This window comes from Scyliorhinus torazame, chromosome 3 (assembly GCF_047496885.1).
Source record: "Scyliorhinus torazame isolate Kashiwa2021f chromosome 3, sScyTor2.1, whole genome shotgun sequence".
In the NCBI taxonomy this organism is placed as follows: Eukaryota; Metazoa; Chordata; class Chondrichthyes; order Carcharhiniformes; family Scyliorhinidae; genus Scyliorhinus; species Scyliorhinus torazame.
Genome location: NC_092709.1, coordinates 14,932,005 through 14,955,588, shown reverse-complemented (window position 1 = coordinate 14,955,588; position 23,584 = coordinate 14,932,005). Strand labels below are relative to the sequence as shown.

Genomic DNA, 23,584 nt, shown 5'->3' with positions numbered 1-23,584 from the left:
ACCTCCCCTTCAGAAAACCGTGCTGCCTCTCACTAATACGTCCATTTGCTTCCAAATGGGAGTAGATCCTGTCTCGAAGAATTCTCTCCAGTAATTTCCCTACCACTGAAGTAAGGCTCACCGGCCTGTAGTTCCCTGGATTATCCTTGCTACCCTTCTTAAACAGAGGAACAACATTGGCTATTCTCCAGTCCTCCGGGACATCCCCTGAAGACAGCGAGGATCCAAGGATTTCTGTCAAGGCCTCAGCAATTTCCTCTCCAACCTCCTTCAGTATTCTGGGGTAGATCCCATCAGGCCCTGGGGACTTATCTACCTTAATATTTTTTAAGACACCCAACACCTCGTCTTTTTGGATCACAATGTGACCCAGGCTATCTACACCCACTTCTCCAGGCTCAACATCTACCAATTCCGTCTCTTTGGTGAATACTGATGCAAAGTATTCATTTCGTACCTCGCCCATTTCCTCTGGCTCCACACATAGATTCTCTTGCCTATCCTTCAGTGGGCCAACCCTTTCCCTGGCTACCCTCTTGCTTTTTATGTACGTGTAAAAAGCCTTGGGATTTTCCTTAACCCTATTTGCCAATGACAGTTCGTGACCCCTTCTAGCCCTCCTGACTCCTTGCTTAAGTTCCTTCCTACTTTCTTTATATTCCACGCAGGCTTCGTCTGTTCCCAGCCTTTTAGCCCTGACAAATGCCTCCTTTTTCTTTTTGACGAGGCCTACAATATCACTCGTCATCCAAGGTTCCCGAAAATTGCCGTATTTATCTTTCTTCCTCACAGGAACATGCTGGTCCTGTATTCCTTTCAACTGCCACTTGAAAGCCTCCCACATGTCAGATGTTGATTTGCCCTCAAACATCCGCCCCCAATCTATGTTCTTCAGTTCCCGCCTAATATTGTTATAATTAGCCTTCCCCCAATTTAGCACATTCATCCTCGGACCACTCTTATCCTTGTCCACCAGTACTTTAAAACTTACTGAATTGTGGTCACTGTTACCGAAATGCTCCCCTACTGAAACATCTACCACCTGGCCGGGCTCATTCCCCAATACCAGGTCCAGTACCGCCCCTTCCCTAGTTGGACTGTCTACATATTGTTTTAAGAAGCCCTCCTGGATGCTCCTTACAAACTCCGCCCCGTCTAAGCCCCTGGCACTAAGTGAGTCCCAGTCAATATTGGGGAAGTTGAAGTCTCCCATCACCACAACCCTGTTGTTTTTACTCTTTTCCAAAATCTGTCTACCTATCTGCTCCTCTATCTCCCGCTGGCTGTTGGGAGGCCTGTAGTATACCCCCAACATTGTGACTGCACCCTTCTTATTCCTGATCTCTACCCATATAGCCTCACTGCCCTCTGAGGTGTCCTCTCGCAGTACAGCTGTGATATTCTCCCGAACAAGTAGCGCAACTCCGCCTCCCCTTTTACATCCCCCTCTATCCCGCCTGAAACATCTAAATCTTGGAACGTTTAGCTGCCAATCCTGCCATTTCCTCAACCAGGTCTCTGTAATGGCAACAACATCATAGTTCCAAGTACTAATCCAAGCTCTAAGTTCATCTGCCTTACCCGTAATGCTCCTTGCATTAAAACATATGCACTTCAGGCCACCAGACCCGCTGTGTTCAGCAACTTCTCCCCGTCTGCTCTGCCTCAGAGCCACACTGTCCCTATTCCCTAGTTCTCCCTCAATGCTCTCACCTTCTGACCTATTGCTCCCATGCCCACCCCCCTGCCATACTAGTTTAAACCCTCCCGTTTATCTTATTGTGATGCCTCTGGTCTTCCGTCCCCATTCATGCTTTTGCTATTTCCAGGCTCAGGGGGAGGGTCTCACAGGTCATTAGAGACCCCGGGTGGTCGGTGATAGGGCAGGGTGACACCCTGGCACCCAGGCACCTTAGCATTGCCAGCCTGGCACCCTGGCAGTGCCACCCAGGAACCCTGGCTGCACCAGCCTGGCATTGTCAGGGTGCCTGGTTGACGCAGCCAGGGTACCAGGGGCACAACCAGGATGCCCGGCTGGTACTGACGAGGCTCAGGGCATAGGGGGGTGCCATGTCCATGAAAGGTGGGGTGACGGGGATCCTGAAAGCGGGGGGGGGGGGGGGGGGGGCGGTCCTGAAAGGGGGGATCGGGGCAACCGTTCAAAATGGCACCATGATCTGTGAGGAGCCGATCCTGCTGCCAAGCTCAGCTCCCATGTGCAGGAAATCTCCCTGAGTGTGGCCTCGACGGGGAGAAACTCCACGAAGCCCTCAATAAATGGCTCAACGTCGTTGAACAGTGGATTCAATCTCGGCACTGTTGCCGTTGACAAACACCCCACCAAACATGCCCGAAACCAGACTCTGAAATTCTTCAGGTGGATCACGCCCAGAGTCTTGAGTTTCTGCAATTTTCTGGATTCTTTGCTCCCTCCGTTAGTGCCTGCTGCTTTCCAATTTAATTCAATCTCCTATTAATACACAAATTGTAGCTCACAGTATTATTGACTTGGCACACTTTACTGCAAACATTACCTTAGAATGCTCCTGCTCTGATGCACAATGAATGGCTGAGATTATTATTTGGACGTGTCTTTTTTTAGTCGCTATTTTTGCCTTGATTCACAAAACGTTAACTCTGAGGCTTGGAACATGCACAGATCACCAATCTCTACATCTATGACACTGTGGTGCTCCTGGCAAATGCCTTTCACAAGAAGCTGGAGGATCGGAAATGGCACAGTATGGCCAGCTTGACGTGCATCAGGAAGAGCTCAAAGCCTTGGCAAGGTGGACACTCGATGTTAGACACCATCAGGAAGGTATTATCAGATGCTGCACCAAACGAGTCATCTATTTGTACTTTTATGATGCCCAGTGCCAAAGATAAATGAAGTACTGACATAAAAGTACCCAGTAATAACATCCCATTTATATGTTGTCACATAAATTGTTTCCACTGGTGGAAGAGTCTGCAACCAGAGGACACAGATTTAAGGTCATCGACAAATGGGCCAGAGACGAGATGAGGAAAGACATTTTTATGCATCAAATTATTACGATCTGGAATACACCACCTGAGTCTCCCCGTGTCTGCGTGGGTTTCCTTCTAGTGCTCTGGTTTCCTCCCACAGGTAGCACACGCAGGGCGGCACGGTAACACACGTGGCTAGCACTGGCTTCACAGCACCAGGATCCCAGGTTCGATTCCCGACTTGGGTCACTGTCTGTGCGGAGTCTGCATGTTCTCCCCGTGTCTGCATGGGTTTCCTCCGGGTGCTCCGGTTTCTTCCCACAGTCCAAAGATGTGCAGGTTAGGTGGATTGGCCATGTTAAATTGCCCTGTGTCCAAAAAGGTTAGGAGGAGTTATTGGGTTATGGGGATAGGGTGGAAATGAGGGCTTAAGTGGGTCGGTGCAGACTCGATGGGCCGAATGGCTTCCTTCTGCACTGTATGTTCTATGTATGTATCTATGTGTCCCAAAAGACGTGCTGTTGGGTGAATTGGACATTCTGAATTCTCCCTCTGTGTGCCTGAACAGGCGCCGGAATGTGGCGACTCGGGGATTTTCACATTGCAGTGTTAATGTAAGCCTATTTGTGACAATACAGATTACTATTATTATAACGGATGGTAGAAGCAGAGTCAATTGTAACTTTCTTTTGAAAGTTGGGGAAGGGAGGATATTGTTTGGGTTACGGGACATTTAGAGGGACTGGAAATACTTGGATAGCTCAGTCAATATTCCATCACAAGCAAGATGGGTTAAATGGGCTGCTTCTGGGCTGTATGATGCTATAAAGTAGAATCCCAAATCAGGTTACAGACTAAATTATAAATGAAGTAAACATTACGCCTGTTTTGACTGAAAACCGATGTCGAAACGTTTTATTGAAGGCAGCCGGCACCTTATGTGCACGGCGTCTATCTTGCCAGCGCGTGAGAGCAAGATTTAATGTTTTCTTTCAGTTCTGTGATAACGTTAAAAGGTGTAGGTTGGGTTCAGGTGGGCATACATGTGTTTCGCCTTCGATTTGATATGTGTAGATTTTATCAACATGGATTTGTTGAAATGATATATCGTCTGCCAATGTAAATTTTGACTTGTTTAAAACTCACATTATTCGCAGGGTGGAGTAAATGGGATGACTGGGTTCCTACAGTTCAAAGAAAATGGCGGAAACCCAAATGTGCAATTTGAAATCCTGGGTACGAACTACGGAGAGGACTTGGGGAGAGGGATCCGGAAAGTAAGTGACCTGCTGTTAGTAAATATTAGACAATTGAAAATTGTTTCATTTTGACCTTAATGTCAAAAATCCATGTTTGTGTGAGTTTTCTTTCATTTATAACTTTGTCCGAACTCTGAAAGTTATTGGTAATGATAATAACCTCGACATGCAACATCTTTACTTCAATGTAGTAAAATTCCCGAGTGCTCTCCACAAGAACATTATCAAACAACCTTTGACAGCGAGCCACATGGCGAGATATTAAAAGAGGTGGCCAAACATTTGGTCAATGAGGAAGGTTTTTACGAGGAAGGAAAGAGAGATAGAGAAATAGAAAGTTTTAGGAAGGGAATTTCAGATCACACGGCCAGACAGCTGAAGGTACGGTAGCACAATTAAAATCAGGAACCTGCAAAAACCCAGAATCGGAGGAACTGAGGGATCTCGGAGGACTGTAGGGCTGAAGGAGAGAGTAATAATAGGGACGGGCGAGGTCATGGAAGGAACCCAGCACCGCAATGAGAATTTTTGAATGGAGGAAAGGCCAGATTTTCCTGGCCCCTCCTGCTGACCTTCCTGTCACCTCAATCGCCGCAATGGGGAGGAGGTGTAAAATCCCAGCGTGTGAGCACAAGTGTGATGAAAATGTTGCCATGTCAGGCCTGCAGTCTCAGCATTAAGCTTCCCCAGGTTTGGAAGAAGACAGACACAGTAAAATACTCCTAATACTGCCATAGCCTTTGAAGGTTGCAACAGGGGTGTCAGCATTTCCACTTCCACTACACATTTAGCATCTTTATCGCCTCCCTGAGGTTGAATGTCAATTTGAAACCACATTACCAGCAGTTTGATGAGTGGGTGTGGAAAATAGGAACCGCTGTGCTAATTAATTGGTAACTGCGGTGCCTCTTACCAAATGAATTAACTTTCTGCACTGCAGTATGAAATATAAAAAGGGGCATTCAATCCCATCAGCTTGCCCGGCTGTCAGAATCAGAAAGGACGTCAGTAAAACACCATGGGCGCGATTCTCGGGCCTCCTCACAGTGTGTTTCTCAGCAGCGAGAGGTGACCCGCCACTGCCCGGCGGTGGCAGCTTCTGGTCAATGGGATTTCGCACCAAATCCACCCCATGCCGATGGGATCAGAAGAACCCAACTGCATAATCAGCTGAAAGATCTCGCTTCGTATGCTCTGACCGCTCAGCTATTTGTCAGCGTTTGCTGTGCACAGGGCTGGCTGCGGATACGTTTCTGACATTACAGTGGCAACTGGACTTTGCAAGCACTTCAATGGCTTTCAATCACATTGGGGCAACCTGAGGTCATTAAAGGTGCTGTTTAAATGCGAGTCATCTTTTTTAAAAGAAAACCCAATTTAAAAATGTTCTCCAGACTGTTATATTCTGCTCCTTCAAACAACAACTTTACTCTACTTTTCAGCTATCTTTAAGTGTTACTAAATGAAAGTGTGGTCCTGCCTGGTACAACCCATTCTGCTCTTATTAACCTTATGACCCATTACCACTGGCTTCATTTCGAACCTTCCAGTTCAGTGTGTGTTGGTGCAGGTTGTGACAACACAGCCAAAATGATAGATTTCTTCCCAGAACTAATTCAAATCTTCGGCGTCTCTGACCTATATGGAGAAAGGTGGCAGTCAGCAGAATACTGTGGTAGAGCGCACAAAAGTCTGAAACAAATTACATTTCCCGTGCTAAAGCTTCAGAGTCAATGGTTGCACAAGAGTGGATGAAGTCAAGCTATTTGTGTGAATGTTTTCTTTGGCTTTTGAGTGGAAATAAGGAGAGTTTTTCCAGGGCTTCTCTCGATCGACAACCATGATTTTACCTGCTGTCCATTCATCAATATCACTTGAGCACATATAAAAAAATACTTAACTAAAACTGTGGCAAGTTTGAGTTAGGAGGTGCACTCTAGTATTGTTTCACTCTGTATAGACCGAGTAAATATTGACTCCAGTTCTATCCTGCACCAACTAGCTTTCTGGAATAGACTAACCAATGTTTCTCTGGAGACTCTTCCAATCTTGTGCCCAGAGAGCCCTTTAGAAATATTAGGCACAAATGAGTGAGTGTGAATCTTACCTGCACCTGACATGGGAATTGATGAATGAAGACCAAGACCATCCTGGTAATCTCAGGATATAATGATAATGGAGTTGTCGATTAATCATAGCAATCACTCAATTAGTCCACAATGAATTCAGACAAGGTAAATCCCCCCAGTGATGCAGAACTTTATGAAACGTAGATTCAAATTCGAGCTTGTTCCTATCAGACATGCTGGACCTACCACATATCCTAAATTCATATTTTCAGAAAGAAATCTATCGAAGTTGCATTTGAAATGCACCAGCGCTGTTCCTACTAGCTCGCTGGGAAGAACTGATCACTCTTTAAAGTAATGCCTCATTAATAATAACCTTTATTAATGTCACAATTAGGCTTACATTAACACAGCAATGAAGTTACTGTGAATAGCCCCTAGTCGCCACATTCCGGCGCCTGTTCAGGTACATAGAGGGAGAATTCAGAATGTCCAATTCACCTAACAAGCACGTCTTTCGGGACTTGTAGGAGGAAACCCGGGCAGACACGGGGAGAATGTGCAGACTCCGCAGAGACAGTGACCCAAGCCGGGAATCGTGCCGGGGTCCCTGGCACTGTGAAGCAACAGTGTTAACCACTGTGCTACTATGCCTCCCATAATAGGCAGGAGAGCATTCAGAATGGGCAGTTAGAGTTAAAACCAGGGGATCACCCCATCCGACACACAAACACACACACACAGCCACTGCATTTCTCACCATGCTGAATATTGTGGCATCAGAATTCCCCACTCTGGCAGGATGGGGCGGTTCATTCACATGTTTAAATCAGTCACCCCTTGTGCAGGGGGAGCCTGTTTTAAATATCAAAGTTGCTGCGTGGTATTCGGGAAACCCAACAGTGGAAGGAAGGGGGAGCTGCCAGATCTATGAGATACGTGCCTCTTCCAGCACTTCTTGTGGGCTAAGAGAAGCAGATGTGCCCCCCACCCTCCCCCTCACAGTCTCCTCAAAGAATCGTGCCAGCAGGGTCTCGCTTTCTGATTTTCCCCGCCTCTCTCCGGTGATGTAACGAGGTTCCTGCTCGGAGAGGTCGGCAAACTAATTTCAAGAAGTTGACATTCGGAATTTCCCCCCTGCTGGTGTGATGTTACATCGACAAAGTACGACATACCCGGGCAGTACATTGGCACTGTTCCCTGACACTGCCCCTGGCATCCTTGCACTGTCCTCAGCATTGCTCCCTGGCAATGCCCCCTGGCACTATCCCTGGCATTACTCCTGGCACCATGGCACTGTCCACTGGCACCATCTGCAGCATTGCCCCCTGGCACCCTGGCACTTCCCCCTGGAGCTGCTCGCCCATTTTCCCACCTCAGCAGGCACAGTGTGCAGAGAATGCAAAATTCTGCCCAATATCTTTTAACATTGATGGTTGAAGGGGAAATATTGGCCAGGATTCTGCGAAGAATTCAACAGGTCTTCTTTGTAGAGTGCAATAGGATCTTTGGGCTTGCTGGAAATCTGAGCTCATAATGTATCTTTCCGCAGTGAGTTTCATGGGGAGTTCGGGGCAAATTCAGCAAGTTCTTTAAAAAATAACGAAGAGACTGAGGGCGAGACTCTGTGTGCATGAGGCAAATGTAAATCGACAAGCAAGTCCCAGAGATTCGCAGCTCACACCCCATCTCTGAATCTTTTGAAAGTGCTGGGCGATTTTCTGATTAATAATGTTGTGCCCATGCCATTATCTTTCCAGCAAATTCCAGCCCAGCACCGCCTCCTCCAGACATCTGAGGTGCATAGATTTCTGTACCTCCAGTTGCATTTATAGAGTGGAGCACATGTGTTGTTGCTTTGAGCCATAGTTTAAATTGTAAGTGTGTTTTTTGAGACCACAATCAGTCATAAATGTATTTTAAGCGCAATGCCCTGTCAACACAAAAGGGAGATGAATATAGTAATTTGTGGAGAGCATTAACGCTCATTACAAGCCCTCAGGTATTGTGGCTTTAATGGCTAAACACAGTGATGTCCCGATTACTGTATTATCAATCTCTTCAGTGTTAATAACAGGGAGCTGCAGCAAAGTATCATTGCGAGGTGCCTGAGCATCGAATGAACTGAAGATCAAGCCAAAAAAATAGGAACCGCAAAAGCAGAAACTGGAAACATTGAACACCAAGGGCAAGGCTTGAAATTTGGAGGCCACGCAATCCCTGGATCAAGTGCAGTTTCTGTTCATGATCGACTCCAGAGTCCATTAAGTCAGCAAAAAATGTTTGGCTGAAGCCGTCCCCTGTGCACTTGATGCTTACAGCAGGATTCTTCCACCCCGATAACACTGTCAACGCTACAGAACCTCGCCAATAAACAAATAAATAAATCAACACCTAGCTTTATGTTAGAAAACCTTCTTAAAGTGCATGATGGAGTCACAAACTCAACAAAGAAGTCACTACATTTTCCGCGGAGACTCTCCAATGAATTGACTTTAATGTGCAAAAGGTGGCTTTCTTCTCCTTGCCTCCTAGAATTGGGGAGTGCAGTGTTCAATTATTCTGTGCTTGATTGTGTGAGTCTGGTAACTGATCCATGCTCACTGTGCTTGCAGAGTAAACAGACATTCCAGCGATTACTAGAAGTTGAGCTGTAAGCATGAGTGCAGATATTTTGTGATTGCAGATATATTTCAAAATTCTTGTGCATCGCCCCTGTTGCACACTTAGTGTCATCTGGTTGATGATGCTTGAGCAGGAAATGTTTGCACTGATATGAAAAATGGGTTCCAGTCTCTTGACTTTAACATCTCTCATCCTGAGATACAAATGAACCGAACCAAATTGTATTTAAACATCTCCTTTCATGACTTCAGTACATCTGAAAGCACTTCACAGTTAATGAAATATTTGTGAATTGTGGTCATTGCTGTAAAGTAGGTACGTCAGAAGTCAATTTGACCACAGCAAGCTCCCACAAACACAATGAGATAATAACCTGCTAATCTGTTGCTATTGGACAGGATAACACTCCAGCCCTTTGTTGAATTAGTGCCTTGAGATCCTTTACATCCACCTGAGAGGGCAGACACGGCCCTGATTTTAAGGCCTCATCTCTGAGACGGCACCTCCGACAGTGCAGCACTTCCACAGCATTGCACTGGGGAGAGTGGCAGCCTGGGACTTGAACCCACAATATTCGGACTCCGAGATAGGACTGCTACCAACTCTGTCATGACTGACACTTTGATAACCTGCCATTTTTCTCTGGGTGATTCAATCCCCTTACTCATTATGTGAGGAGGGTTGGGGGGACAGGTGTCCTGAGACAAAATGTCTTCATGCTGGGTGCAGTGGCACTGTCGAGCAGCTGACTAATGCTGCAATACTCAACCCCGTTGTGACAACATGCACCTATAAAGGAGCTGGCCTAACAGCTGGAACTAAACAACATCCATCCCACCTCGGACACTATGAGATTCTTTGAAAGTGTGCTCTGAGATTATGCCAACCATGGTACTTATTGAAGGCCCATGCATATTCAGTTGCCTTAAGTTTTAAACATTTTCGCTGACCTCGCTTCCTTTCTTCTGCATCACTCCTTCCTTCTTCAGCTATGCCTTTGTTACCTCCATGAGTCAAGTCCTGCCTCCCACCTTCTACCCTGCATAAGCCAGAGGTCAATCCCAAAGCTCTGCTGCCCATGTGAACACCCCACATCCTTGTTTTTCAATTCCCTCCGTAACCTCACCCCTCTCTATCACAGTAGCCTTGTAACCTCCTCTAGCTCTACAGCCGCCTGAGATCTCTGCACTCCTCCATTTCTGGCCTTCTTGCTTCAGGCTTTGTCACTCCACTACTTGGCGGAAGTGCCTCCAGTTGCCTGGGCCCTAAACTCTGGAATTCTGACCCGAAACCTCTCTGGCCCTCTCCCACTTCTGTTTTAAGACACCCCTTCGGCCTTGATTCTTCGATCAAGCGTCTCCTCATGTGGCTCCGTGTCAAATTTGTATTTTCCAACAGTCCGCCGAATCGTCTTGAGACATTTTACCATGTTGAAGGCACTATGTAAATCCAAGTTCTTGTTCTTTGAGAGCCGGTTCTGAATATGAGATTTTATTTCACTGAAGAAAGGGTAAAGTCAGAGGAAAGCCCAGAGTCAGTGCTGGTTGCCATGGTCACGCCGATGCGGCAACCAGAGAAGATCCAATGCATTTTTATCTCTTGGCGGTTTACAGTGCGTGGACAAGTAAATTCATTCGCAACACATGAGAGGCTGGGAATTGATTAGACAATGGTTTCGGGGAATGCTTAAAGATGATTTTTTTTTTTGAAACGTTGGTACTGGAAGAGACAGCCCTGCACGAAATCAATAAGAATTAGCATTTTTTAAACTTACCTCAAGGTGGTTGAGGCCCTGATGGGAATGCCAGCTTGCTCTCAATTTTAAAGTTACGTGATGAAAAATCTCTATTTGACTCCGTGGTCCCTTTGCCTCTCATTGTATCCAGTGGCTCTGCTCGCCACAAGTATCTAACAACCGGAACAAACCCAGTGGAGAGGCCGATCGATCAAGGACAAGGTTTCCCCTTTGAAAGTTGATCATTTCTATTTTAAATTATAGCTCGGCTGCCTATTTTCTGACCAGTAGTCGAGGAACAGCAATGACGGAGATCTTTTTGACGGAGTCAAAGGAAATACTTGTGTTCCTTTCATGACATCCCGAAGCACTTCACAGCCAAGGCTATTTTTCTTTAAGTGTCGTCATTTTTTTGTATGGAAGGAAATGAGGAAGTCAATTTGTGCACCATCCACGCAAGCAGCAGCTAATCTGTTTTAATAATGTTAGTTGAGGGATAGATATTAACCCGGCCACCAGGGAGAAATCACCTGCTTTTCTTCGAACCGTAGTGGTATGGAATTTTAAAAAGCATTCACGGGATGCGGGCGACGCTGGCTCAGTCAGCATTTATCGCCCCTCCCTAATTTCCCTTGAACTAAGTGCCGAGACCTTTTATTATAATAAGAATAATCTTTATTGTCACACGTAGGCTTACATCAACACTGCAATGAGGAGCTGGTTTAGCACAGATCTAAAGAGCTGGCTTTTATAGCAGACCAAGGCAGGTTAGCATCACGGTTCAATTCCTGTACCAGCCTCCCTGAACAGGCGCCGGAATGTGGCGACTAGGGGCTTTTACAGTAATTTAATTTGAAGCCTACTTGTGACAATAAGCGACTTTCATTTCAATGAAGTTACTGTGAAAATCCCCTAGTCGCCACACTCCGGCGCCTGTTCGGGTACACGGAGGGAAAATTCAGAATGTCCAAATTACCTAACAGCACGTCTTTTGGGACTTGTGGGAGGAAGCCAGAGCACCCGGAGGAAAGCCACGCAGACACGTGCAGACTCCGTGTGGTAGTATATATTGGGGGTCATGTGGGACTGGAAGCCCTAATGTCATTGGCTGACAGATCCCGGGTCCTGGTTGGCCGTTGACCTCAAGCTCCGCGCTGAAGGTGGAGTATAAGAAGCCGGAGTCTTCCCCCGCAGGCCAGTTTACTATCGAGCTGCTGGGGAACACGCTTAATAAAGCCTCATCGACTTCACTCTATTCGTCTCATGGAGTGTTTGTGCGCTACAATTTATTAAGCGTGCCTAAAAAGGACTATGGAGCTCAGGATCATTCCAGAATGCCTGAGGATCAGCCCCCACGCAGTGAACGCGGCAGCAGCCTTCAAACACTGGCAGACTTGCTTCGAGGCCTACCTCAGAACGACCACTGGCCGAGTCTCAGACGAACAAAAACTGCAGGTCCTGCACTCGAGGGTGAGCACGGAGATTTTCACCCTCATTGAAGACACCAACGATTTCCAGACGGCGTTCGCAGCACTCAGAAGTCTCTACGTTCGCCCAGTTAACCAAATCTACGCTCGCTACCAGCTCGCGACGAGACGGCAAGCTCCCGGAGAATCGATGGACGAATTCTACGCTGCGCTGCTGATTTTGGGACGAGCCTGCAGCTGCCCGTCGGTGAACGCAAACGAACACACGGACATGTTAATGCGCGATGCTTTTGTGGCAGGTATGCAATCCTCCCAAATCCGCCAAAGATTTCTAGAAAAAGAGTCGCTAGGACTCTCAGAGGCACGGGCCCAGGCAGCCTCCCTAGACGTGGCCGCGCGTAATACCCGCGCCTACGGCCCCGAACGCGCGGCAGGCCATTGGGCCCCGTACGTACCCGTCGCGGCAAACCCCCTACCCCCCCCCCCCCGGACACCCCACAGGCTTGCGCGGTCCAAACGCCGAGTCGCACCGGGGGCGCCCGCTGTTATTTCTGCGGCCAGGCGAAACACCCCCGACAGCGCTGTCCGGCCCGCGCAGCCATCTGCAAAAGCTGCGGGAAAAAGGGCCATTATGCGGTTGTGTGCCGGTCCCGCGAGGTCGCCGCTGTCCCGGGAGCACAGGGAGCCCTGCAAGCAGTCTATGCGCCCCAACCCCCCCCCCAGCACGCCATGTACGACCCGCAGGCGCAGCCGCTCTGGGTCCCGACCACCGCGGTCCCGGGAGAACTGGGAGCCCTGCACGCCGCCTACGCTCCCCAATCCCCCTCCCCGCAGCCCATGTATAACCCGCCGCCGGCGCTACCGCTTTGGGTCCCGGCCAACACTCTCCACGGAGAGGAGGGAGTTTTCCGCGTCCCTAACGCCACCCTAACCCCCGTCCCGCGCCCCACGCCTGACCTGCCGGCGCCACCTACTTGGACCCCGACCACCGCTGTCCCCGGTGAGGGAGCTCCGCGCGGTCCTTGCGCTCGCGGCCCCACGCCTGACCCGCCGGCGCCGCCGACTTGGGCCCCGACCACCGCTGTCCCCGGTGAGGGAGCTCCGCGCGGTCCTAGCGCCCGCGGTCCTAGCGCTCGCGGTGAGGGAGCTCCGCGCGGTCCTAGCGCTCGCGGTCCTAGCGCTCCCCAGCCCCCCCAGCACACCATGTGCGACCCGCAGACGCCGCCATTTTGGGTCCCGACCACCACGAGGGGAGGAGGGGCGCCGATGTGCGACCCGCAGACGCCGCCATTTTGGGTCCCGACCACCACGAGGGGAGGAGGGGCGCCGCCATCTTGGACCGCCCCAGACCTGTACGACGCATGAGGCGGCCATTTTGTCCACCCCCGCCGCCATCTTGTGACCCCCCAGCCACGTGCGATGTATGGGGGCGGCCATTTTGTTCATCCCCGACGCCATCTTGGACGGCAACAACGGACCCCACTCCACTACTACAACCACGGCTCGCTTCGATTACGCTCGATCAGGCTCGGCCCCGGACACTCCAGACGACGACGACAACGGTACTAATAAACGGCCACGAGACGCCATGCCTAGTCGACTCCGGGAGCACGGGAAGCTTTATACACCCCGACACGGTAAGACGCTGTTCCTTGACCACCTATCCCAGCGCACAAAAGATTTGCCTAGCTGCAGGATCCCACTCCGTACAGATCCAGGGATTCTGCATAGTTACCCTTACGGTGCAGGGGAGGGAGTTCAAAAACTACAAACTTAACGTCCTTCCCCAACTCTGTGCCCCCACCTTGCTGGGATTAGATTTCCAATGTAATCTACGGAGCCTTGCGTTCAAATTCGGTGGCCCCATACCCCCACTCACTATCTGCGGCCTCGCAACCCTCAAAGTGCAACCCCCGTCCTTGTTTGCGAACCTCACCCCGGATTGCAAACCCGTCGCCACTAGGAGCAGACAGTACAGCGCCCAGGACCGGACCTTCATTCGGTCCGAAGTCCAGCGGCTACTAAAGGGGGGCATAATCCAGGCCAGCAATAGTCCCTGGAGAGCGCAGGTGGTAGTAGTGAAGACAGGGGAGAAACAAAGGATGGTCATTGACTACAGCCAGACCATCAACAGGTACACACAACTAGACGCGTACCCTCTCCCCCGCATATCCGACATGGTCAATCGGATTGCCCAATATAAAGTCTTCTCCACCGTGGACCTCAAGTCCGCCTACCATCAGCTCCCCATCCGCCCAAGTGACCGCAAGTACACAGCCTTCAAGGCAGACGGGCGATTATACCATTTCCTACGGGTCCCTTTTGGCGTCACAAACGGGGTCTCGGTCTTCCAACGGGAGATGGACCGAATGGTTGATCAACATGGGTTGCGGGCAACGTTCCCGTATCTCGACAATGTAACCATCTGCGGCCACGATCAGCAGGACAACGACGCCAACCTCCAGAAATTCCTCCAGACCGCCAAAGCCTTGAACCTCACGTGCAACGAGGACAAGTGCGTTTTTAGCACCGACCGGCTAGCCATTCTGGGCTACATAGTACGCAATGGGATAATAGGCCCCGACCCCGAAAGTATGCGCGCACTCATGGAATTTCCCCTCCCGCACTGCCCAAAAGCCCTGAAACGCTGCTTGGGGTTCTTTTCGTACTACGCCCAGTGGGTCCCCCAGTACGCAGGCAAGGCCCGCCCCCTAATACAGACCACGACCTTCCCTCTGTCGACAGAGGCTTGCCAGGCCTTCAGCCGCATCAAAGCAGATATCGCAAAGGCCACGATGCGCGCCATCGACGAGTCCCTCCCCTTCCAGGTCGAGAGCGACGCCTCCGACGTAGCTCTAGCGGCCACCCTTAAACAAGCGGGCAGACCCGTGGCCTTTTTCTCCCGAACCCTCCACGCCTCAGAAATCCGCCACTCCTCAGTGGAAAAGGAAGCCCAAGCCATAGTGGAAGCTGTGCGACATTGGAGGCATTACCTGGCCGGCAGGAGATTCACTCTCCTCACTGACCAACGGTCGGTAGCTTTCATGTTCGATAATGCACAGCGGGGCAAAATTAAAAATGACAAGATCTTAAGGTGGAGGATCGAGCTCTCCACCTTCAACTATGAGATCTTGTACCGTCCCGGAAAGCTGAACGAGCCGTCCGATGCCCTATCCCGCGGCACATGTGCCAACGCACAAATTAACCACCTCCAAACCCTCCACGAGGACCTCTGCCACCCGGGGGTCACTCGGTTTTACCACTTCATCAAGTCCCGCAATCTCCCATACTCTTTAGAGGAGGTCCGTACAGTCACAAGGGACTGCCATATCTGCGCGGAATGCAAGCCGCATTTTTTCAGGCCAGATGGAGCGCACCTGATTAAGGCTTCCCGCCCCTTTGAACGCCTCAGTCTCGATTTCAAAGGGCCCATCCCCTCCACCGACCGCAACGCATATTTTCTTAATGTAGTGGACGAATACTCCCGCTTCCCTTTTGCCATTCCCTGCTCTGACATGACCGCAGCCACGGTCATTAAAGCCCTGAACAGCGTCTTCACAATGTTCGGTTACCCCGCATACGTTCACAGCGACAGGGGGTCCTCTTTCATGAGTGACGAGCTGCGCCAGTTCCTGCTCAGCAAGGGCATAGCCTCAAGCAGGACGACCAGCTACAACCCCCGGGGGAACGGGCAAGTAGAAAGGGAGAACGGCACGGTCTGGAAGGCCGTCCTACTGGCCCTACGGTCCAGGGATCTCCCAGTTTCACGGTGGCAGGAGGTCCTCCCGGACGCTCTCCATTCCATCCGGTCGTTATTATGTACGAGCACTAATCAAACGCCTCACGAGCGTCTCCTTGTCTTCCCTAGGAGGTCCTCCTCTGGAACGTCGCTGCCGACCTGGCTGGCGGCCCCAGGACCCATCCTGCTCCGAAAGCATGTGCGGGCACATAAGGCGGACCCGTTGGTCGAAAGGGTTCACCTCCTCCACGCAAACCCCCAGTACGCCTACGTGGAGTACCCCGACGGCCGACAGGACACGGTCTCCCTGCGGGATCTGGCGCCCGCCGGCAACACGCACACCCCCCCGACACCATCAACCCAACCCCCCCCCTTCCTGCCACCGCCGCACCCCGCGACCGCCCCCTTCCCAGGAGGATCGGTCCCCCTCCCTTTTGCACCGACAGCTGAAACCGTACGGCTCCTGGAGGCGACGACACTGGTACAAGCACCACCACCACCGCCGGGGCCGAGACGATCGACACGGACGACCAGACCGCCCGACCGACTCGTGGCGTCAATGTAACACAAATATGGACTGTTCACAAGAACATTTTGCTTTTCTTCCTGTACCCTCTGTAAATAGTTGCAACAGGACGAAATTGTCCAATACTGTATTGTCATGTGAATGTTTTATCCTCCCAGGACCAGCCCTGTAAACCCTTACCACCATACAAAGCATCACCCCGCCGGGTTCATTTTTGACAAGGGGTGAATGTGGTAGTATGTATTGGGGGTCATGTGGGACTGGAAGCCCTAATGTCATTGAATGACAGATCCCGGGTCCTGGTTGGCCGTTGACCTCAAGCTCCGCCCTGAAGGCGGAGTATAAGAAGCCGGAGTCTTCCCCCGCAGGCCAGTTTACTATCGAGCTGCTGGGGAACAGACACGCTTAATAAAGCCTCATCGACTTCACTCTATTCGTCTCATGGAGTCTTTGTGCGCTACACTCCGCACAGACAGTGACCCAAGCCGGGAATCGAATGGGACCCTGTCGCTGTGAAGCAACAGTGCTATACGCTATGCTACCGTGTGGCCCAGAGAGTTCAGCTATAATTTAAAACAGAAATAAGCATCTTTCTGAGGGGAAACCTTGTCCTTGATCGGCCGGCTTCTCCACTGGGTTTGTTCCGGTTGTTAGATTCTTGTGGCGAGCAGAGCCACTGGATACAATGAGAGGCAAAGGGACCACGGAGTCAAACAGATATTTTTCATCACTTAACTTTAAAAGTGAGAGCAATTTCAGAGGGCAGTTAAGAGTCAGCCACGTTGCGCCCACCTGAGGGAACTCAATTTAATGTGTCTTGCAAAACTGGCACCTCTGAGAGTGCAGGGGCCCCTCGGGACTGCCGTGTCAGGCCAGCTTATGCTCAAGCCTCTGGAGTCTGAATTGAATCTACAAGCATCCCCGCCAAGATTGGCACCCAAGCAGTGTGATTGCCGTGGGCTCTCACATTGGGTTTCTGCCCACTGTGAGACAAACCGATGCAGCACGGTTCACAGTTGTCCTACCTTTGTGCAGTAGGGACTAGATATTCATTAAAACCATCTTTATGAAGGCTGGAAGTTATTTCCAACTGAAACAGAAACACTAACAGCCAGTCATAAAAACACTCCCAACTTCGAATTATTTTTAAAAATCGATATGTGAAAAATCACACCGAATAACATCAGGGCAAGGATTATTGAAGTGCTGAAAACACAATTAATACAATTTGACCTGTCAAATGCAAGGTTTCTCATCAAGAAAATGTATTACTTTATCACAGTTTCTCAGACCTGTTGACTTCATACTTTCTCTACAATTATTCAGCTATGTTTAATTTGAACCAAAGAATCTTATTCCACAGAAGATACCATTCAGCCCCAAATGTCTGTGCCGGCTCTTTGCGTACAGACGTACGGATTAGGAGCAGGAGTGGGCCACTCGGCCCCTCGAGACTGCTCCGCCATTCAATAGGATCACGGCTGATCTGATTGTAACCTCAACCCCACGTTCCTGCTGACCCCGATAATCTTTCACCCCCTTGTTAATCAGGAATTTATCTAGCTCCGCCTTGAAAATATTCAAAGGGCGGAATCTTAGCAAAAGCGGCAAAGTGGCAGGACCACACAAAATACCGGTGTGGTGCTCTCCAGTTCCACGGAGCAGTGTTCTCATGGAGGGCCTGACTTAACGGCCTCTTCACACCCAACTTGGTGTCAGGACAAGCCCGTTGATCCTCGTCAGAAGCCTCTCAAGAGATGTGTGATCTCAAAATGCCTCACCAAATTTAATGGAGTCTCGTGAGGCGACGCCCTCACTGGGCATGATCCAGAGCAACATATTTAAATGAGTCATTAGGCTAAATTAAATATACATTTGAGGGATTCTCCCAGAGCCATAATAGCCCCACCTGGGGCAACCTTGCCAGGGTGCCATTTAGTACTGATCTCTACAAACGTGGACCAGTCGTAATGTCACGTCGGGGGTCTCCCATGCCATTAGACACCGCCGGGTGGTTGGGGACAAGGCAGGATGGTACCCTGGCACTCCCATTGGCACCTTAGCACTGCCATCCTAGCACCCTGGAAGTGTCACCCAGGCATCATGGCAGTGCCACCCTGGAACTGCCAGACTGCCCGGGTGGCACTGCCAGGTTGTCATGGGACCTGCCATGGTGGCAGTGCCAGTGGTCAGGATGGGGAGGGGGGGGGAATTACCAGGTGGAGGGGGAGTGAGGGTCTGTGCCCGGGGGGGGTCCTCCCTTCAACTTTCCCTTCGACTGTCTCTTAAATGAGCGACCCCCTATTTTTAAATAATGGCCCCTAATTCTAGATTCTCTCACAAGGGGCAGCACAGTAGCATTGTGGTTAGCACAATTGCTTCACAACCCCAGGGTCCCAGGTTCGCTTCCGGCTTGGGTCACTGTCTGTGCGGAGTCTGCACATCCTCCCCGTGTGTGCGTGGGTTTCCTCCGGGTGCTCCGGTTTCCTCCCACAGTCCAAAGATGTGCAGGTTAGGTGGATTGGTCATGATAAATTGCCCTTAGTGTCCAAAATTGCCCTTAGTGTTGGGTGGGGTTACTGGGTTAAGGGGATGGGTGGAGGTGTTGACCTTGGGTAGGGTGCTCTTTCCAAGAGCCGGTGTAGACTCGATGGGCCGAATGGCCTCCTTCTGCACTGTAAATTCTATCTATTCTATAAGAGGAAACATCGGGCGGGATTCTGTGATCCTGAGGCTAAGTGCAGATGCCGTCGGAAACGCCGTCGCATTTCCCGATGGCGTCAACATGGCCTCTGGATCAGCAATTCTGGCCCCTACAGGGGGCCCAGCACGGCACTGGAGCGACACTCGCCGCTCCAGCTGCTGATCCCGGCGTCAACTGGGTGCTGCGGGGTCCGCGCATGCGCAGTGGCACCGGTACCAACGCGCGCATGTGCTGTGGCTCCCTTCTCCGCGCTGGCCTCGACGCAACATGGCATACGGCTACAGGGGCCGGCACAGAAGAACGGAGGCCCCCAGCATGAGAGGCCGGCCTGCCGATCGGTGGGCCCAGATCACGGGCCAGGCCACAATGGAGCCCCCCCCACCCCCCAGGGAGCCCCCCCCCCCCCCCCCCCACAGGCCGCCCCCAGACCCTGCCACGCCGAGGTCCTGCCGGCTGAGAGCAAGTTAGAATGGCGCCGGCGGGACTCGGGTTTTTTGTTGCGGCCGCTCGGCCCACCCCAGGCCAAGAATTGCCGGGGGGGCAGGGGGGCCCGTAGAGCGGCCACCGGCCGGCACCGCGCTGACTGCACCGGCGACAATGGCAGCGATTTGCGGAGAATCGCATCCCGGCGTCGGGGTGGCGAGTCACGATTCGCACCGGTCACGCCGATTCTCTGGCCCGGCCCCGGGCTGAGAGAATCCCGCCCATCTTCTCCACATCCATCCTGTCTATATCTCCAGGATCTTAAAGGTTTTTTATCACGTTGCCTCTTACTCATATGAACTCCAGTGGATACAAATTTAACCTCTCCAACCTTTCCTTAAAAGACAACCCATCCATTACTGACATTAATGTAGCAAACCTGCTCCGACCTGCTTCCATTGCATTGCCATCTTTCTTTAAATTAGGACACTAATAATGTACACAGATATAGGTCTCAGCAATGCCCTGTAAATCTGAAGCATAGAATCATAGAATTTACAGTGCAAACGGTGGCCATTCGACCCATCACGTCTGCACCGGACCTTGGAAAGAACACCTCACTTAAGCCCTCCTACCTATCCCGTAACCCAGTAACCCCACCTATCCTTTCTGGACACTAAGGGAAATTTAGCATGGCCAATGCAACTAACCTGCACATCTTTGGACTATGGGAGGAAACTGGAGCACCCGGAGGAAACCCACGCAGACACGGGGAGAACGCGCAGACTCCGCACAGACAGTGGCCCAAGCCGGAATCGAACCTGGGACCCTGGAGCTGTGAAGCTACTGTGATAACCACTGTGCTACCATGCTGCCCCTAAAGCATAGCATCAGCTCCCTATTTTTGTATTCAATTCCCCTCACAACCAACAATAATATTCTATTAGCTTTCCTAATTACTAGCTGTACCTGTGGTACCAGCCATTTGTGACCCATGCACTGCGACACCCAGATCCCTCTGTACCTCAGAGCTCTGCAATCTCTCACCATTTTATTCTTCCGACCAAAATGCTCAATTTCACATTTGTCCACATTATGCTCCATTTGCCAGCTTTTCGCCCAGCCACTTAGCCTATCCTTGCAGCCTGCTTATATCCTCTCCGCAATTTACTTTCCTACCTATCTTTATGTCGTCAGCACATTTAACAACCATTCCTTCCAAACCTTCATCAAGTTATTTATATATATTGTCAAAGTTGAGGCCCCAGCACTGATCCCTGTGGCACACCACTCGTGACCAACCAGAAAAAGACCTCTGCCAACTCTCTGTTTCCTGTCAACTAAACAATCTTCAATCCATGCTAATATCTCACCCCCTGCACCATGAGCTTTTATTTTACACAATAACTTTGAAGTGACCCTTTCTCAAATGCCTTCTGGAAATCTAAGTACATTACACCACTGGTTCCTCTTTGTTCACAGCACATGTGACTTCAATTGGTTAACCGTAATTTTCCTTTCACAAAACCATGTTGACCCTGCCTGATTGCCTTGCATTTTTCCAAGTGCCCTGCGATACCATCTTAAAGAATGGCTTCTAACATTTTCCCGAAGGCAGGTATTAGGCTAACTGGCCTGTAGTTTTGACTTTCTGCCTGTCTCCCTTTTTGAATACAGGAGTTACATTTGCTATCTTTCAATCTAATGGAACCGTTGAAACAGTTGCCCAGTTTAGTTCCACTCTCCAGCTGTCCCCCCATAATCATGCAAATTGCTTGTCTTCAAATGCATAAACCTGTGTGGTTGTATTTGGATCGGAGGCGATTTGTACCGCCTACATCTTGCTGAATTCCAGCATCCGAATTATTGCAAAGTACTGTATCAAACATAAACACAGAATACTGGAGATGGTCCAGTTCTCCCAAAATAAACAGTGTTTCTGCCACACGTCTGGCAAAGCTACATGAACAAGCATCAATAACTTGCATTTTTTCTTTTGCTTTTGCATTCATATATCACCGCATCGCAAGGCAGTTATCAAGGGCGTTGCTAAGAAAGATTTAACACCGAGCGACATGTGATATGAGGACAGGTGACCAGATGGTGGTCAAAGAGGTCGATATGAAGGAGCATTTTGAAGGAGGGGAAAGATGTAAAGAGGTTAAAGAAATGTAAATTCCAGGGCTTCGGCTCGAGGCAGCGGAAAGCACGGCCACCAATGGTGGATTAAAACTGGGGACGCCCAAAATCCCATATTTAGAGGAGTGCAGGGCTGGAGAAGGCTACAGAGGTAGGTCAGGATGAGCTCATGGAGGGATTTGAACACCAGGACGAGGATCTTAAAATTGAGGCGTTGGGCTAGGAAGGCGGAGTTCGATCAGCCTGGTATAGAGGGCATTAGCTATGAGGAGGGGTTAGATAAACTCGGTCTGTTCTCACTGGAACAACGGAGGTTGAGAGACGACCTGATAGAGGTCTACCAAACTATGAGTGGCATGGACAGAGTGGATAGTCAGATGCTCTTTCCTAGGGTAAGAGAATGAAGTACTAGGGGACATAGGTTTAAAGTGCATGGGGAAAAGTTTAGAACAGATGCGCGAGGCAAGGTTTTAAACAGAGGGTGGTAAATATATGGGACACATTGCCAGGGGAGGCGGTGTTAGCAGGTACGATAGTGGCATTTAAGGGACATCTAGACAAATATATAAATCGTATGGGAATGGAAGGATACGGACTCCATAAGTGCAGACGGTTTTAGTTTAGGCAGATACCAGCACAGGCTTGGAGGGCCGAAGGGCCTCTTCCTGTGCTGTATTGTTCTTTGTTCTTTGTACATGAGTGATGGGTAAATGGAATTATTGTAAGTTAACATGTGAGAAAGAATGGTTCCGAGCAAAACCCCAGCTTCATGGGGTTTATTGCGGTCAATGAGCTGGAAAGGAAAGTGAGTGGAAGACACGAGGTTTCCTGAACCTAACTGCATGGGGGTTTAAAACCGTCTGACCATGGACCCACTTTCCAAGCACTTTATCAGCAACTAACAGTAAACAAAGGGACGTCTCTGGGAGGCAAGTCTGCGTCTACAAGAATGGAAAGCCATCTTTCCATCCAGTGGGAAGATAAAGCATTTTGAGTTTCTGCGATATGTGCTAATGAAAATGTCAGAAGTGGGGTATTTAAACCAAACCGAGTTCTGATGGACTAATTCTCTCACAGACACTTTGATCATAGATCATAGAATTTACAGTGCAGAAGGAGGCCATGCGGCCCATCGGTTCTGCACCGTCCCTTGGAAAGAGCACCCTACCCAAGGTCAACACCTCCACACTATCCCCATAACCCAGTAACCCCACCCAACACTAAGGGCCATGCTTCAGCGCTCCCATCCATGCTGCAGCATATAATTACACCACTTGAAATGATCTCTGGTCATCTGAGGAAATCAGAATGAATTACAATGCGATTGTCGTTTAGAGAACTCATTTGGCTATTTTTGGATTGATTTTCTTATTTCTAGGTTGGTGACACAATTCAACAAAGCATCTGTCAGTGCCACTGTCCCACGGTTGCTCCCCTTGTTTTTATTTCAGCGCTTGGAGGTTATATCACGGGTGCAACTTCAGTGGAATTCACAGCATTAAACAACGCCATTTGCATGGTAGCACAGTGGTTAGCACTGTTGCATCGCAGCGCCAGGATCCCGGGTTATATGCCCCGCTGGGTCACTGTCTGTGCGGAGTCTGCACGTTCTCCCCATGTCTGCGTGGGTTTCCTCCGGATGCTCCGGTTTCCTCCCACAAGTCCCGAAAGACGTGCTTGTTAGGTGAATTGGACATTCTGAATTCTCCCTCTGTGTACCCAAACTGGGGACGAGCAGCTTTTCACAGTAACTTCATTGCAGCGTTAATTTAAGCTTACTTGTGACACTAATGAAGATTATTATTATTACTAATCCAGTTGGCTGGCCCCAGCCCGCTTCATTGAACCATAACAAATGATTGAAGTGCATTTTTTTTTGAAGCACCAGCAAAATATACTGAAGGACTACCAGTTCATTGTTTGTGTGGTAAAGACCATGACAGGAATTCTGTTGCGAGGCGGTGA

At 50.0% G+C, this 23,584-nt stretch overlaps 1 protein-coding gene across 2 annotated transcripts in view; it reads left to right on the top strand.

Moving 5' to 3' along the window:
* The window catches only part of grid2 (glutamate receptor, ionotropic, delta 2), a 1,370,357-nt gene that overhangs the window by 993,527 nt on the left and 353,246 nt on the right, over window positions 1–23,584 (top strand). For both annotated transcript variants that reach the window (XM_072495324.1, XM_072495323.1), the window contains 2 exons: window positions 2,660–2,821; window positions 4,131–4,250. In XM_072495324.1, the coding sequence (XP_072351425.1) occupies window positions 2,660–2,821; window positions 4,131–4,250 (282 nt within the window). The remainder of the gene's footprint in view (window positions 1–2,659; window positions 2,822–4,130; window positions 4,251–23,584) is intronic.